At 43.2% G+C, this 14,987-nt stretch overlaps 1 protein-coding gene across 3 annotated transcripts in view; it reads left to right on the plus strand.

Moving 5' to 3' along the window:
- The window catches only part of CYFIP1 (cytoplasmic FMR1 interacting protein 1), a 122,272-nt gene that overhangs the window by 106,295 nt on the left and 990 nt on the right, over positions 1-14,987 (plus strand). For all 3 annotated transcript variants that reach the window (XM_075916231.2, XM_075916234.2, XM_075916221.2), the window contains exons 26-30: positions 5,687-5,817; positions 9,412-9,484; positions 11,326-11,420; positions 13,057-13,295; positions 14,143-14,290. In XM_075916231.2, coding sequence (XP_075772346.1) covers positions 5,687-5,817; positions 9,412-9,484; positions 11,326-11,420; positions 13,057-13,295; positions 14,143-14,290 — 686 coding nt within the window. The remainder of the gene's footprint in view (positions 1-5,686; positions 5,818-9,411; positions 9,485-11,325; positions 11,421-13,056; positions 13,296-14,142; positions 14,291-14,987) is intronic.

Below are 14,987 nucleotides of genomic sequence, written 5' to 3' on the forward strand. Positions count from 1 at the left end.
AATAGAAACTCTATTTAACAAAACTCAGGGAGACTGGAAAAAGGAGGTGGGAAAGGGGAAGAGAGAGGGTGGGAGAGGGGAGGGCAACTAAAATGATCAGGGGTTTGGAACAGGTCCCATATGAAGAGAGGCTAAAGAGACTGGGACTTCTCAGCTTAGAAAAGAGGAGACTGAGGGGGGATATGATAGAGGTCTATAAAAGCATGAGTGGTGTGGAGAGGATGCATAAAGAAAAGTTCTTCATTAGTTCCCATAATAGAAGGACTAGAGGATACCAAATGAAATGAATGGGTAGCAGGCTTCAAACTAATAACAGAAAGTTCTTCTTCACAAAGCAAATAATCAACCTGTGGAACTCCTTGCTGCAGGAGGCTGTGAAGGCTAGAACTAGAACAGAGTTTAAAGAGAAGTTAGATAAAGTCATGGAGGTTGGGTCCATGGAGTGCTATTAGCCAGGGGGTAGAAATGGTGTCCCTGGCCTCTGTTTGTGGAAGGCTGGAGATGGATGGCACGAGACAAATGGCTTGGTCATTGTTTCGGTCCATCCCCTCCAGGGTCCCTAGCGTTGGCCACTGTCGGCAGACAGGCTACTTGGCTAGATGCGCCTTTGGTCTGACCCAGTATGGCCATTCTAAGCTCAGGGTCGGGGGTCTCACTGGACCACCCTGATTTTCATGCCAACCTGCTACTGGGTGGCCAGGCTGGCAGCTATCCTGCCCTAGACGGCCACTTTCCTGTGCCTAGTGCAGAGGTCGTGGACGTTGGAGGCTTCCCCCCCAAACCTCGATGAGGTCCACGATGTCTGCACTAGACCAGGCGGGCACCGGCCTCTTGCGGACCTGGGCAGGCTCCCGGGAGCCGCCAGCCTGGTCCCGGGAAGAGGCGGAGGGCTGGGTGGCAGCGGGTGGCTGGCTCGAGCCGTGCCAGGTGCAGGGTCTGCTGGCTGGGTGCTGGCAGGCTTGCACCTGGCACGGGCACCGTAGCCAGCCCGTGCCCCTTTAAGGGCTCCGGGGCCAGGAGGGGGGCAGACGAGTTTCCCTGGTGGTGCCCAGAGTGGCCACCAGGGAAAGCTGGGGAGGGCTAGCCTCCCACTAGTTCGAATTAAGTGGCCACACAGCCCTTAATTCGAACTGCTTAATTCGAACTAGGCGTTAGTCCTCGTAGAATGAGATTTACCTAGTTCGAATTAAGCGCTCCGCTAGTTCGAATTAAGTTCGAACTATCGGTTTGTATGTGTAGCGCCTATCAAAGTTAATTCGAACTAACGTCTGTTAGTTTGAATTAACTTTGTAGTGTAGACATACCCTTGCTGCCTCTATCAGAAGCTTATGCTTATGCTTATCAGATAGTCAACTAGCCGCTTACATCCCTAGTCAGATGTAGACAAAGGTTGGTGTAGCTCTAGTCAAAGCTTGAAGATACTTTGGTCTGATCTCAAGCATATATTATCGTTTATTGCTTAGTGGTTCCATGATGTCTGACTTGTATAGTGAAAGCTGTATTTGTTCACCCTCTGTGTAAGGTGGTGATTGCATGGGGGGGAAACAGTAGTGGCATTTGATAACCACCCTCATTCTATCTTCTGGCATGTATAACTTGATTCATAAGGAGCTTTCATCTAAAATTGCATTAGCACAAATATTATAATTAATTTTACAAAGCCTCAACCTAGTTTGAATCAAACAAGGTTTTGAATTCGTCGACCTTGCCAGAGGCAGGATGAGTCTGTATCAGGGCTGAGGAGGGCTGCCATAGGTAAGTATGTGTGGTAGTTCTTGGGGAAGTCCCTTGGCAGGGATTGTGATGAGAGAGCAGAGTGGCAGTGTGCGACAGGAGAGTTGGAGGTTGTCCTTGCCCTCGCTCATCCTGCTGACCTTTCTCTGTCTCCGGTTTTTATATATATATAAAAATCTAGGACTAAACCTTTTTTTGGGAAAAGCAGCAAATTTCTGGTGCTTGGGAAAATGTGGTCACTCTAAATTGTAGATCCAGAGCATGGATTAAAAACAAGCTCACTGTTTAGCAAAACAATGTACAGTAAAACTCCAATAGTCCGGCATCCAACTGTTCAGCACTCCCGATACTCTGGCATCAAAATGCCAAGCGCTCCTGACCAGCTGATTAAAAAGCCTGCGGCTCAGCACACGTGCTGGCTGTAACCTCTGGTTACATGAGGAGCATAAGGTTGGGGGGGAATGGGATCCTGTTACAGTATGGAGAAGAGTGTTTTGCTTCAGCGAAGGGGAAAGGGGAGGGGAGAGAGAGGAGGATCAGGTTACAGCACAGAGGAGACAGGGAGGGGAGAAGGAGGGAGATTGTGTCCTGGCCAGCTGTTACGCTATGCAGCTGTACTAGACCTCCCGATTCTCCGGCAAATCTGATAATCCGGTACCACCTAGGTCCAAAAGGTGCCGGATTTTCGGAAGTCTACTGTAATAGGCTTTCAGGGAGATATTATTAAGCATTGTATGAAACAGAACACTAGCAATATGTTCAACAAAAACTTTTTGGTGTCTCATTTGCTTCAGGTGGATTGTTTATTGGAATAAACCAAAATAGGTATCATGCCGTTCTTAAACCGTAAGTGCAAGTGCAGGTGAAGGATAGCAGCATGTGAAATGAGAACCAGCTAAATGTTTGTTTATTAAAGGAAGGCCTTGTTATAGCACACACTCCTTTAACCGTATACCCGTTATGGAGATTGGGGCTATTAAAAGGAAGCAGATTCTTTTTTCCAGAGAGTGGCTGGACAGAGCTCTGTTATTTGTGTGGATATACAATATAGAGTATTTTATATTATACAAAATATAAACCTTATCAAATGAAGATCAAAGGAATTTGTTAATGGTAAGTAAGTTACTTGGTGGGAAGAAAAATACCAAGTACTAAAGGGCTCTTTAATCTAGTGGAAAAGGGTACAGGCAGTCCCCGAGTTACGCGGATCCAACTTATGTCGGATCCGCAGTTATGAACGGGGCTTTTCTCGCCCTGGAAGACTGGAGCGGCGGGACGCCCAGATGCGCTGCAGTCCCACCGCCCCCGTCCTCCGGGGTGAGAAAAGCTGCTCCAGCAGACCAGGGAGCAGACCAGGGAGACACGGAGACCCCTCCAGCAGACCAGGGAGACACGGAGCAAAGCCGCGGAGCACGCCCGCAGCAGGACAGCCCTGGCGCACCTGGGCTGTCCCGCTGCAGGTGTGCTCCAAGGCTTTGCTCCCCATCTCCCTGCAGACCAGGGAGACAGAGCAAAGCCGTGGAGGATGCGGGCGGTCCCACCACCCGCATCTCCCTGGTCTGCTGGGGGGGGGGGTGCAGCTAGTGCCCCCCTCCCCCACCAGCAGACCAGGCTTTTCTTGCCTATGCCTGGGGTAGAGCAGCTGGGGCGCTGCTGGGTTGGTCCCGCAGCGCCGCTCCTCGACGCTACTGTACCAACTCGGCAGCACCCCAGCTGCTCTGCCCCAGGCGTCCTGATCCAGCCGCTGCTGGTCAGTTTCAGCAGTGGCTGAATTAGGACGCCTGGGGCAGAGCAGCTGGGGTGCTGCTGGGTTGCTCCAGTAGCCCCGAGGAGTGGCGCTACTGGAGCAACCCAGCAGCACCCCAGCTGCTCTGCCCCAGGCATCCCCAAGTCAGCCGCTGCTGAAACTGACCAGGGGCTGACTACAGGAAGCCCGAGGCAGAGTTGCTCTGCCCTGGGCTTCCTGGAATCAGCTGCTGATCAGTTTCAGCAGCAGCTGACTTGGGGACGCCTGGGTTTCTTAAGTTGAATCTGTATGTAAGTCAGAACTGGCGTCCAGATTCAGCCGCTGTTGAAACTGATCAGTTTCAGCAGCGGCTGATGCCAGTTCCGACTTACATACAGATTCAACTTAAGAACAAACCTACAGTCCCTATCTTGTACGTAACCCGGGGACTGCCTGTATAACAACAGCTAATGGCTGGGTGTTAAAAGTCAGACAAAATCAAATTAAATATAAGATGCATTGCACTGGAGCTCATCCTCAATTGCTTGACTACTACAATCCCAAATCCTTGCCTTCCAGGATATAGTCCCATGTGTTGTCCCCAGTACTGCCCACTCCCCTTTTGTAGTCATGGCTACCATTTGATGTGTTTGGATGTATGACTTTGCATTAGGCTGTACTAAAATGCATGTTGTGTGAATGATCCCAGGTTTCCAAGTGATCCAGAACACACCACATGACTGCCCAATCTTTGTCATTATTTACCAACCTATTAATCTGTCCATCCACGACTGCCCAATCTTTGTCATTATTTACCAACCTATTAATCTGTCCATCCACGAATTCTGTCAGCACTGATTTCATATCTACTTTCTAGGACAATCCCTGATGAACCCCATTAGAAAACTCCCCATTCAGTGATGATCTCTCATTGACAACTACTTTTGTGACGATTCAGTTAACCAGTTTTTAATCGATTTAAAGTGCGTTTTGGTGAAACTGTGGATGTTCATTTTTAAATCAGAATGCCAAGGGATGCTCAATTAAATGCCTTACAAAAGTCTAATAACTCCGCAGTTACCTCTTCCAACTTCCCCAGTTTATAGCTCATCTAGATATTTTCCCCTTCCCACCCACTCTTTTCTTCTTGTTTTAACTTCTGTTTCCTGCCATGTGTCTCACAACGTTCCCTCTACTCCTTACACCCTCTTTCTCTGCTTGAATGTTCTCACTCTCCTTCTTGAAGTCCATTCATTCACCATGTTTCCACTGTTGCTGTCTGCTCGCATACAAGGATTTACTCCTGTCCTCCTGCATGACTCCGTTTTTAAAACGATTAGAATTTGTAGCATTCATTAGCATAAAAAGTTGATGTCATTTTTGTAACGTTTCCCCCCTCCATCTGTTGCCTTGCTCTTTGGGACAGTGACTGTGTACATCTGTCCTAGTAAGGCACCATGTAAGGTTATGGTTAATTGTTACTAAAAACAGATCATATGCCCGACTTGCTCAGGGAAGGCAGCTAGATATAGCAATCAGCAAAGTTGACTGGCTGTATTCTGATCTTTAAAAGATTCTTAATTCTATATTTGCATTTATTTTATCTGGACTTGATGCTGTAATTTCTCAATAATGTACATACAGAGGCAATCATTGGATAAATCATGACTTCTGTTTCTTGCAGAGGGCATATTGTGTATGCACGCCACTTTCTGACTAGTTACTCAAGGCAGATCAATGGCATATCAGAGTGCATGCGAAGAGTCTTGTTCCTGGGCCCATCTCATTTGTCTTCAAAGGAACAAAATATGACTCATCCCTCATTTCTAGCCAAGTACCATAGTTAACGTTTTGATATGATGATCAAAGATTTAGCAACATGATTTTAATTCCCATTAATAGGGGCTGCTGCTAAATCTTGTGTAAAAAAAAAAATGTTGTACAAGGCCATACAATTATATTCATCCTTAGTGAGCTAGTGAGGAACTTGAGTTCTACAGCAACTTTTCCTTCTTGTTCCACTCTCCATCTCATCCCACTGTCTACTGTTTTTGTAAAGGGGAAAAATAGGTGTGATCTATATGATTTTATCCATTTAACCAGATTTTGTATCAGCAGATTTCAGTAAGTTAATAGATGTGCACATGGTAGCTACTGGATTAATTAGTCTTTATTTCTCAAATGTTTTCACCCTTCTTCTTTTTATATATATAAAAAAAATCTCAGGTATCCTGGAATTTTTCCACCATCAGCTGAAGGACATTGTTGAATATGCAGAACTGAAAACTGTGTGTTTCCAGAATTTGCGGGAAGTGGGAAACGCTGTGCTCTTCTGTCTACTCATTGAGCAGAGTCTGGTAAGTCCTTAGGAAGTTGCTCTAACACCAGGTGTATCCAAAATGTTTGTCAGAAATTGTTGCTAATGATGCCTTATAATAAAGTCACAGACTTACATTTAATTGTAAGTACCTGTCAGAAATACCTTGGTTGTTAGATGTCTCTAGGCCATAAACTCTTTCTTTTGATTTTTGGGTTGTTCAGTAAATCATCCATGTCAGATTCAATAATAGGAGTAGCTACTCTGATCATTGTTTGTCTATAGGAAAGCCAGGATGGCAGGAAAAATGGAAACAGCCCTCCTGCCTCGTTAGTTTTCAGACACTGTCCTCCATTGTCTCAGTTCTCTTATGGTTCCCCTCCTACTTCTTCTTTACAGAGGGAGAGTGGGAGAGATCCAGAGTGCCCCTGGTGTGGGCAATGTAGTTAGCATACGGAAGCCACAAAGTGTACGTGATGACCCTCTAGTGTCCCAGTACCCTAACCGTCATCTATTTTATCTTTCTTAGATTGTAAACCTTTGGTCAGGGATTGCCTCTTACCTCTGTCTGTACAGTGCCCAGTAGTACCATGGGCTCCTCTTCCTTCTCCTCCTAATACAAAAGCATCTAATTCGATTGACCTTTAGATAATTTTACTTGGAAAATAATTTAATTTCCTTGGAAAAGGGGTGGATCCTTGTGTTTGACTGAAATAAGTCATGGAACATAAAATCCTTGATGCTCATTGGGGGTTGCTAAAACTATTAATGTCAATCACATATAAAAATGAAAATATGCTATTTCGATCTTAAGAGGTGCCAGATGAGTCTAGCTCTTATCTCAGCTTCTGATTTTGGCTGTTTTATACACTGAGGGTGTGTCTAGACTACAGGATTTTTTCGAAAAAACTTCCCCTGCGTCTAGACTGCTGCTGCGTTCTTTCAAAAGTAAATCAAAAGACCGTGGCAGTTTTTTCGACCGTGGAAAACCTCGTTTTACGAGGAATAACACCTTTTTTCGAAAGTGCTTTTTCGAAAAAAGGCGCTATGTAATGCAAATGGTGCTTTTTCGAAAGAGAGCATCCAGACTGCCTGGGTGGTCTCTTTCGAAAAAGCAAGTACTGGTTGTAGTCTAGATGCTCTTTTTCAAAAGAGGCTTGCAGTCTAGACGTAGCCTGAGAATGTACCGGGATTTCCAGAAGAAAACATCCAGATTAATGGATTTTTTTTTAAGTATTTGTGAAACAATTTTTTTTTTTTATTCCTTATATTTTAAAGATTTGAAATGGTTCCACATTGGGACCCGAGCATTAGCCTCCTGGATCTGAGACTGACTTTCTGGGAGACATTTCTTGGTGATAATGGGTTATGGGAACAGTGCTGGTAAACATAAAAACAGGATTTGCTGCTTCATTCACCTTTTTATACATCTACACAGGATCTGTCTACCACTTGAACATAGAAATTCATCATTCTGCATTAGTCTTTTCAATAAATAGCCTTTGTCCTTTAAAAACTGCCAGTTCTACGTGGGAGTAAATCCAAAGTAATCTGCAAAAGTCAAAATGCTGCTAAGTATTTCTGTGAAAAGAGAGCCAAAAGCACCGTTCTTTTGCTCTAATGATAGGTGCTTGGTGCCCTATTGCCTTAGCCACTATTTGTTATAAAGTCTCAGGGTAGCCGTGTTAGTCTGTAACTGTAAAAACAGTGGCACCTCTCAGACTAACAGATATATAGGATCATGATCTTTCATGGGTAAAATGCACTTCATCAGGTGAGTTGGAGTGGAAATAACAGAATCCAGGGTATATGTAAAAGCAAAAGCAGTAACCTGTCAATTGTAGGGTGCTAATTGAGCCAGGCTAGATGTGTTCCATTCATAGCTTTTGATGTGTAAATGTGAATATTAGAAGTGGAGGAAATTGGCTTTGTAGTACGTTAACCAGTTAATATCTTTATTCAACCCCAAGTTGATGGTGTTGAACTTGTAAATGAATTCCAGTTCAGTAGTCTCCCTCTGTAATTGGGTAGTGAAATTCCTTTGTAGAGAATGCCTACTTTTAAATCCATTATTGAGTGACCAGGAAGGTTAAAATGTTCCCCTAAAGGTTTCTGTGTGTTTCCATTTTTGATGTCTGATTTGTGTCCTTTAATCCTTTGTCTCAGAGACTGTCTGGTTTGGCCAATGTACATGGCAGAGGGGCATTGCTGGTACTTGATGGAATATATAGGACAAGAAGCAATGGTCGTAAATTGCAGCAAGGGAGGTTTACTTCAGACATTAGAAAAAGCTTCCGGTCAGGGTGGTTAAACACTGGAGTAAATTGCCTGGGGAGGTTGTAGAATCTCTATCATTGGACATATTTAAGAGCAGATTGGAGAGACATCTGTCAGAGATGATCTAGGCCAGTGTTTCTCAACCTTTTTTTTTTTTTTTTTTTTTTTTTATAAAGTGCCCCTTACAAATATTTTTAAGTACCCCCAGTACCTACAGTTTTCAGATTAAAAAAAAAATTCTACCATTGCAACACATTTGTTTAAACAACTTAATTGTGGCCAGACGGGTGATGAAATTTTTGGGTGTAAAAAGTACAAAAATAATAAAGCGCTATAAAACTTAAAACAAAAATTCGGTTTTCTCCAAATTTCAGTTTGGTTGAGAAATACTGATGTAGGCACTGTTTGGTCCTGCTGTGAGGGCAGGGGATTGGACTTGATAACCTCGAGGCCCCTTCCAGTTCTAGTGTTCTATGATCATGTTAGAGGATGTGCAGTTGTATGAGCCCCTGATGTTGTGCCTTACGTGGTTAGGTCCTGTGATGATGTCACATAGATATGTGGACAGAGTTGGCAACAGGGTTTGTTGCTGAGGTAGATTCCTAGGTGTGTGTATTTGTGGTGTGGTGTGTAGCTGCTGTTAAGTATTTGCTTCAGGTTGGGGGGCTGTCTGTAGTCAAGGATCGGCCTGTCTCCCTAAACTCTGTGAGAGTGAGGGGTCATTTTCCAGGATAGGTTGTAGATTGTCAATGATGTGCTGGAGGGGTTTAAGCTGGGGGCTGTAGGTCGTGATCTGTTGTTTTCCTTTTTGGGCCTGCCTTGAAGTAGGTGACTTCTGGGTCCTTGTCTGGTTCTGTCAGTCTGTTTCCTCACTTCCCCGGTTTTAAGAACACCTGATAAAGATCTTGTAGGTGTTTGTCTCTACCTGTGGGACTGGAGCAGATCCTGTTGTATCTTACGGCTTGATTGTAGTGAATGGATCATGTGATGTGTCCTGGATGGAAGCTAGAGGCATGTAGGTAGGAATAGCAGTGTTTTCGGTATAAAGTAGTGTTTATGAGAGCCTCATTTATATGTACTGTAATGTCAAGGAAGTGGATCTCTTGTGTGGACTGGTATTAGGTTGATAGTGGGGTGGAAATGGTTGAAATCTCTGGAGTTCAAGGGTCTCATTTCCATGGGTCCATATGATCAAGATGTCATCCATGTAGCGTAAGTACAGAAGGGATGCCAGAGGACGGGAGCTGAGGAAACATTCTAGAATGTCAGCATGGTTCTAGAGGCAGATTAGTGCCCTTGACATGTTGTTTTTTTAACTCCTAAATGCTTCTTATTCCTCTCTTTTTTTCTTTTCTAGTCACTAGAAGAAGTGTGTGACCTGTTGCATGCTGCACCATTCCAGAATATATTGCCAAGGGTTCATGTCAAAGGTATGGGCTGGATGAGCATCCGTTCTCCAGCAGCATGACCTCCATGCTGCTTTCTGGTTGGTGCATTCGTCATTCTGAAACTTGCTTTACACAAATGCTATTCATTTGCAACAACAGCAAATTCATGAGCATCTGAAAATTGTACAGTACACAGGAGGCCGAAGCCTGTTAACCAAGGCTTTCTGGGTTGGGTTTGAAGAATGATCTGTGCAGCACCCATTGTTGCCTCATCCCCAGTTGGGGATGAGGTTGGAGGATTCTGGCCTTGCTATGAGGCCCCATCCTTCGTTTCAGCCGTGACTAGTAGGTGTGCAAAATAAACTTTGGATTAGGGAGTTTTAGCGCTGCATCTGGTAAGTTGCTGAACACTGTGTCTAATACAGCAAAGCACTTAACTACAGGCATAGTTGAGACAGACTTTTCATATGCTTAAATGCTTTGCTGAATTTGGAACACCTGTGCTCAGTACTAGGGATGTTAAATTTAATTTAATCAGCTACTCAGTGGAATTTCCATTGACTAGTCAATGAATCAATAAGTGGAGGAGCTGCAGCAGGGTTAGCTCCTGGCTCTGGTAGCCAACCCCGCTGAGGCTCTGCCTTTCAAATGTATTAAGAGTCGGCAAGCTCTTAATACATTTTAAAAGCAGAGGCGCAGTGGAGGGTCCTGGTGCAAGCTGGGAGAGCTGATTCCTGGCTCACGCCAAGTCTCCCCCGCTGCCTATCAGACCTTTAAATGTATTAAGAGCCTGCCAGCCCTTAATACATTTAAAAAGCAGAGATGCAGCATCCTAGGATTGGGCATACGCCAGGAATAAGCTGATTCCTGGCCCACGCCTGGGCCCCTCTACCCCCTGCCTCCCATGCCCCCTCGGAGACAGCTCTGGGGGAGAACCAACTTTTAAGCCATCTCCTCCCAGCACTGGCTCCTGCTCCTTCCCCTTGCTGCCTCTGATGGAGACAGCAAAGGGGAGGGAAGTGACTAGTCGAGGGAAGTGCTTATCGGATAGTCAACTAGTTGCTTACATCCCTACTCAGTACCTTGCAGGATTTGTTCCTTGAAGTCTATCTTCTCTTCTCCCCTTCCTGACTGATGGAGGGTAGGTGTCCTCTGTTCTTCCATTTCCTCCTTTCGCATTCCTTTCTTTGTTTTTTCTGGGGTTTTTTTTTGGGGGGGGGTCTCTTTTCTTAACTCTGCCCCAGTGCCAGAAGCAGCAGATCTGTCTAGGCCTCTGCTCATAGGATTCACATAAATAACAAAGCAAAAGAGCCTTATCATATTTATTGCAGTTACTCAGGTCCCTGTAGGCAGCCATCAGAATAAGCAGATCTTTTGTATATTTTATTCATCCACTCAACGGTGAGGTTTTTTTTAACTTTTCAATACATAAAGCTCTACCTTCAATATAACAGCAATCTCTGGGGGCAATATCTTGTATGTGGTAAAGGTGATTTTAATTGGCTTAGTATGTATGGAGGTCAAAATATGCTAGAGATAACATACGTGCTTTATTTTATTTTGAGGGGAAGAAACTAGTTAATAACAAATAGCCTCAGTACTAGTTTTTACTGTATAGTTAGTTTCTTTATACTTGAATGTATAATGTAATTTTGTTAGAGGAATAAACCCTTTAATGGATACTATGTATCAAATGTATACTGAAGAAAAAGCAAGCCATTTGAAATGAAGTATCAATCAAAGGAATAATTTACACACACAACTATGTGACAAAAGTAAACTCTAATAAAAGCACGAATTTCTGTATTGCAGTTTTCATTGTTTTTGAAGTAAAATCATCTAACTTTAAAGGATAATGTGAGGGTTTTTTTTTCCCCTTTCAGAGGGTGAAAGACTTGATGCTAAAATGAAAAGACTAGAATCAAAATATGCTCCGCTCCATCTTGTTCCTCTGATTGAAAGATTAGGAACACCCCAGGTATGTCTTACATTTTGTGTTCAAGATATTTTATGCAAAAATATCATTGCACAAGAAACCTGGGACCTTCACAATTCCAGTAGTAATGTCAGAATTACAAATGTCTCTTAAAATTGTTCACACAACAAGGCCTCTAGTAAATCCATGGATTCAGTAAAGTTGGTCAGCAGCTTGTGCACACAGGTGGCTTATTGTCAATGTCTAGGACAGTGCAGAGGTGACATTTTAGGTTTCGGGAAAGGATTAAAGTGTTAATTTCCACATACTCTCTTGTGATATAATGTGTAAAGGAAAGGATTTGTACCCAAGGGGCTCCCAGTTCAAATTCCACCAAAAGCAACTGATTTGCTCTGTGACCTTTTAAAAAAGTCATTTGTTCTCTTGTGATTCAGTGAACAAATTGGATAAAATCAACCTTTTTGGAAAGCAACTGTTCTATTTGATCTGAGCTTTCCCGGAAAACTAATTACCAAAAGAGAACATTCTTCCTCCTGCATACCTTGTCAGTGAGCCACTTTTGATGTCTAGAAGCCATTCTTCTCTGTGTCTTTGTTGAGTATGTTTCATTCCCCATTTGCTTCAATGGAAAATTGTTCTTGAGAGAGGAATTGGGCGGGGGGGCAAAAGGGAATGTCAAGTATAGAGTTAAGACTACTTTTATCACCATGGATAGGTGTTAAGTGAACTGTGCTAAGCAAGTGACATGGTCCCTACTGGAGAGAGCTTACAATGGGAGGGCACAAGCTAGTACAATATAGAAAAAGAAAGTATTGATTATAAATCAGTTTACTTCAGTTGTATTGATCTCTTCATGCTCACTTTGAAGCACATCAGCTTCTGATAGCAGCAGGTCAAGGAGTCAGCAATAAGTGAGGGAAGGAGGCAGACAAACCATTGTCTTTTGATTAATTTCAGTTAAAAGCCCCCCACACCCAGCCCCCCAAAACCTGCACACTTTGGTGTGGTACAGCAGCAGCTGACCTTTTGCACTCAACAAGCCTTGAAAAGCTTTTCTTCCATTGAGTGGGTGGGAAAACCCCCCAGATATTTCAATGTTGGTGTTTTCTGCTTCCGTCTTTCACTTAACCCCAGGAGAATTAATGAAAGTATTCAGATCTTAAAAGCATTGATTCAAAAATAGAGAAGTCAAATCTAGTGACCCGGCTATGAGTACTACTTTTGTTTAAACAGCCAATTCGGCCTGCACTCAAATGAATTTGCTCCAAAGTGAAGTGCAGAACTGAAACTGGGACATTCAGGTAAACTGTTCTACAGTACTCTTGGGGTATGTCTACACAGCAAATTAAAAGCTGTGGCTGGCCCATGCCAGTGGACTCTTGCTCACAGGGCTTGGGCTGAGGGACTGTTTTGCTGTTGTATCTGGGAGGGAGAGTCCCAAACTTGGGATCCAGTCTGAGCCCAGAAGTCCACACTGCTATAAGACTGTCCTGCAACCCAAGCCCAAGTTGGCTGGCATAGGCAAGCTAATGAGTTTTTATTTGCTGTGTTTTTGATCAGCATACTCCCATAGATCAGCATACTGCACTAGTATAAAGCTTTCAAAGAGAAACCACGTCTCCCCCATAGCTAATCTGAAATGTTTCATTCACTTTTTATTTCCTCCTCTCCATCTTAGCAAATTGCAATAGCAAGGGAAGGAGATTTGCTGACCAAGGAACGCCTCTGCTGTGGCTTATCCATGTTTGAAGTCATCTTGACCAGGATTCGGACCTTCCTGGATGACCCAATCTGGCGTGGCCCCCTTCCCAGCAATGGTGTGATGCATGTGGATGAATGTGTGGAATTTCACCGTCTCTGGAGTGCAATGCAGTTTGTGTACTGCATTCCTGTGGGAACACATGAGTTTACTGTGGAGTATGTATCGTAGGCTGCCAATTATGCACTTATTGCAACAGTACTTTATTGTATTTCCTAGTTAGAAATGGAGATGCAAATATAATGGTGGTGTTCATGTTTTTGAGAGAGCTCAGTGAGGCAAGCATAGGAAAGAGGGAAAGTGATGCTTGCACTGAGAGCCTTTTAGCACAGGAACATAGATTATTTTTAAAAGAAACAATTGCTATCTATTTTAAATACTTTGGTACATAATAAAAGCTTTCATAAAGAAGAGGTCCTACCACACACACCTCAACACCAGTGATGAGTATTGCTATCCATGCTGGATTTAAGTAAAATAACTTTTACAAGTAGTTTTAACAGATACTTATTTTCTGTAGGTTAGCAGCATGAATAAACATTCAAAAGTTAGTGTCCTGCAATCTTCAGTTCTTCAGTTTTTAGCATTTTGTTTGATAGTTTTCGGTAGGAAAGATTCTGAGCTATAATTTGCCTGTCACTGGCTAGTTAAGTGGAAGTCTTGCGACATTGCTTCCCTTAGTCCACAAGGACCAATAAATATGGTTGTGTAGCATTGTCTGTACTATGGGTTAGTATAACAGTAGCACTGCTGCAGAGTAATGGGGAGCATATATTTTTGGAAGACTTTAAAACTGGATGAAGAGTTTCATCTTTTCTAGTGTTTGCAGTTACTACATATTAATTTAGAGGAAAATGATCCTAAAAGACAGTGTTTTAAACCCTAGCCTGCGGGATTTTAAATTCCTGTGGGGTTTTTTTGTTTTTTAAGAGATGTCATGCTAACTTGTTTTTGGAAGTTTTAAGCGAAATATATCATTTTCTTGGACTTTGTATTCTGTTACAGACAGTGCTTTGGAGATGGGCTGCACTGGGCTGGCTGTATGATTATTGTCCTTTTGGGACAGCAACGTCGCTTTGATGTGTTGGATTTCTGCTACCATTTACTGAAAGTACAAAAGCATGATGGCAAAGATGAAGTCATCAAGAATGTGGTAAGTGGAGTGTTCAGAATTAATCTAATTTACTTTTCAAAGCTCAAGATTATGCAGTAGAGCAAGTTGTTAGTAGCACCCTATGTTAGCTGGGATTTTAACTGAGCAAAGCTTTACCTTTCAATGTGGCATGTGTTTTCTTTCATTTAATGAAACATCTGATGTGATCTAGATGCATATATGTAGCCTTAAAACAGGGCTAGTCCAACTGAGGTTGTAATTCCCAAGTTCAAGGCCTATTTCTGGAATTGTACACAGAGTAGAATTTTAAAACAAATTTTTATGTGGATATTTGCATCTAACACTGGTTGGGGAATATTCAGGCTACGTCTACACTGGCATGATTTTCCGAAAATGCTATTAACGGAAAACTTTTCCGTTAAAAGCATTTTCAGAAAAGCGCGTCTAGATTGGCAGGATGCTTTTCCGCAAAAGCACTTTTTGCGGAAAAGCGTCCGTGGCCAATCTAGACACAGTTTTCTGCAAAAAGCCCCGATCGCCATTTTTGCGATCGGGGCTTTTTTGCGGAAAACAAATCTCTGCTGTCTACACTGGCCCTTTTGCACAAAAGTCTTTCGGAAAAAGACTTTTGCCCGAATGGGAGCAGCATAGTATTTCCGGAAAAGCACTGACAATCTTACATGAGATTGTCAGTGCTTTTCCGGAAATTCAAGCGGCCAGTGTAGACAGCTGGCAA

This window comes from Pelodiscus sinensis, chromosome 1 (assembly GCF_052426305.1).
Source record: "Pelodiscus sinensis isolate ZL-2025 chromosome 1, ASM5242630v1, whole genome shotgun sequence".
In the NCBI taxonomy this organism is placed as follows: domain Eukaryota; kingdom Metazoa; phylum Chordata; order Testudines; family Trionychidae; genus Pelodiscus; species Pelodiscus sinensis.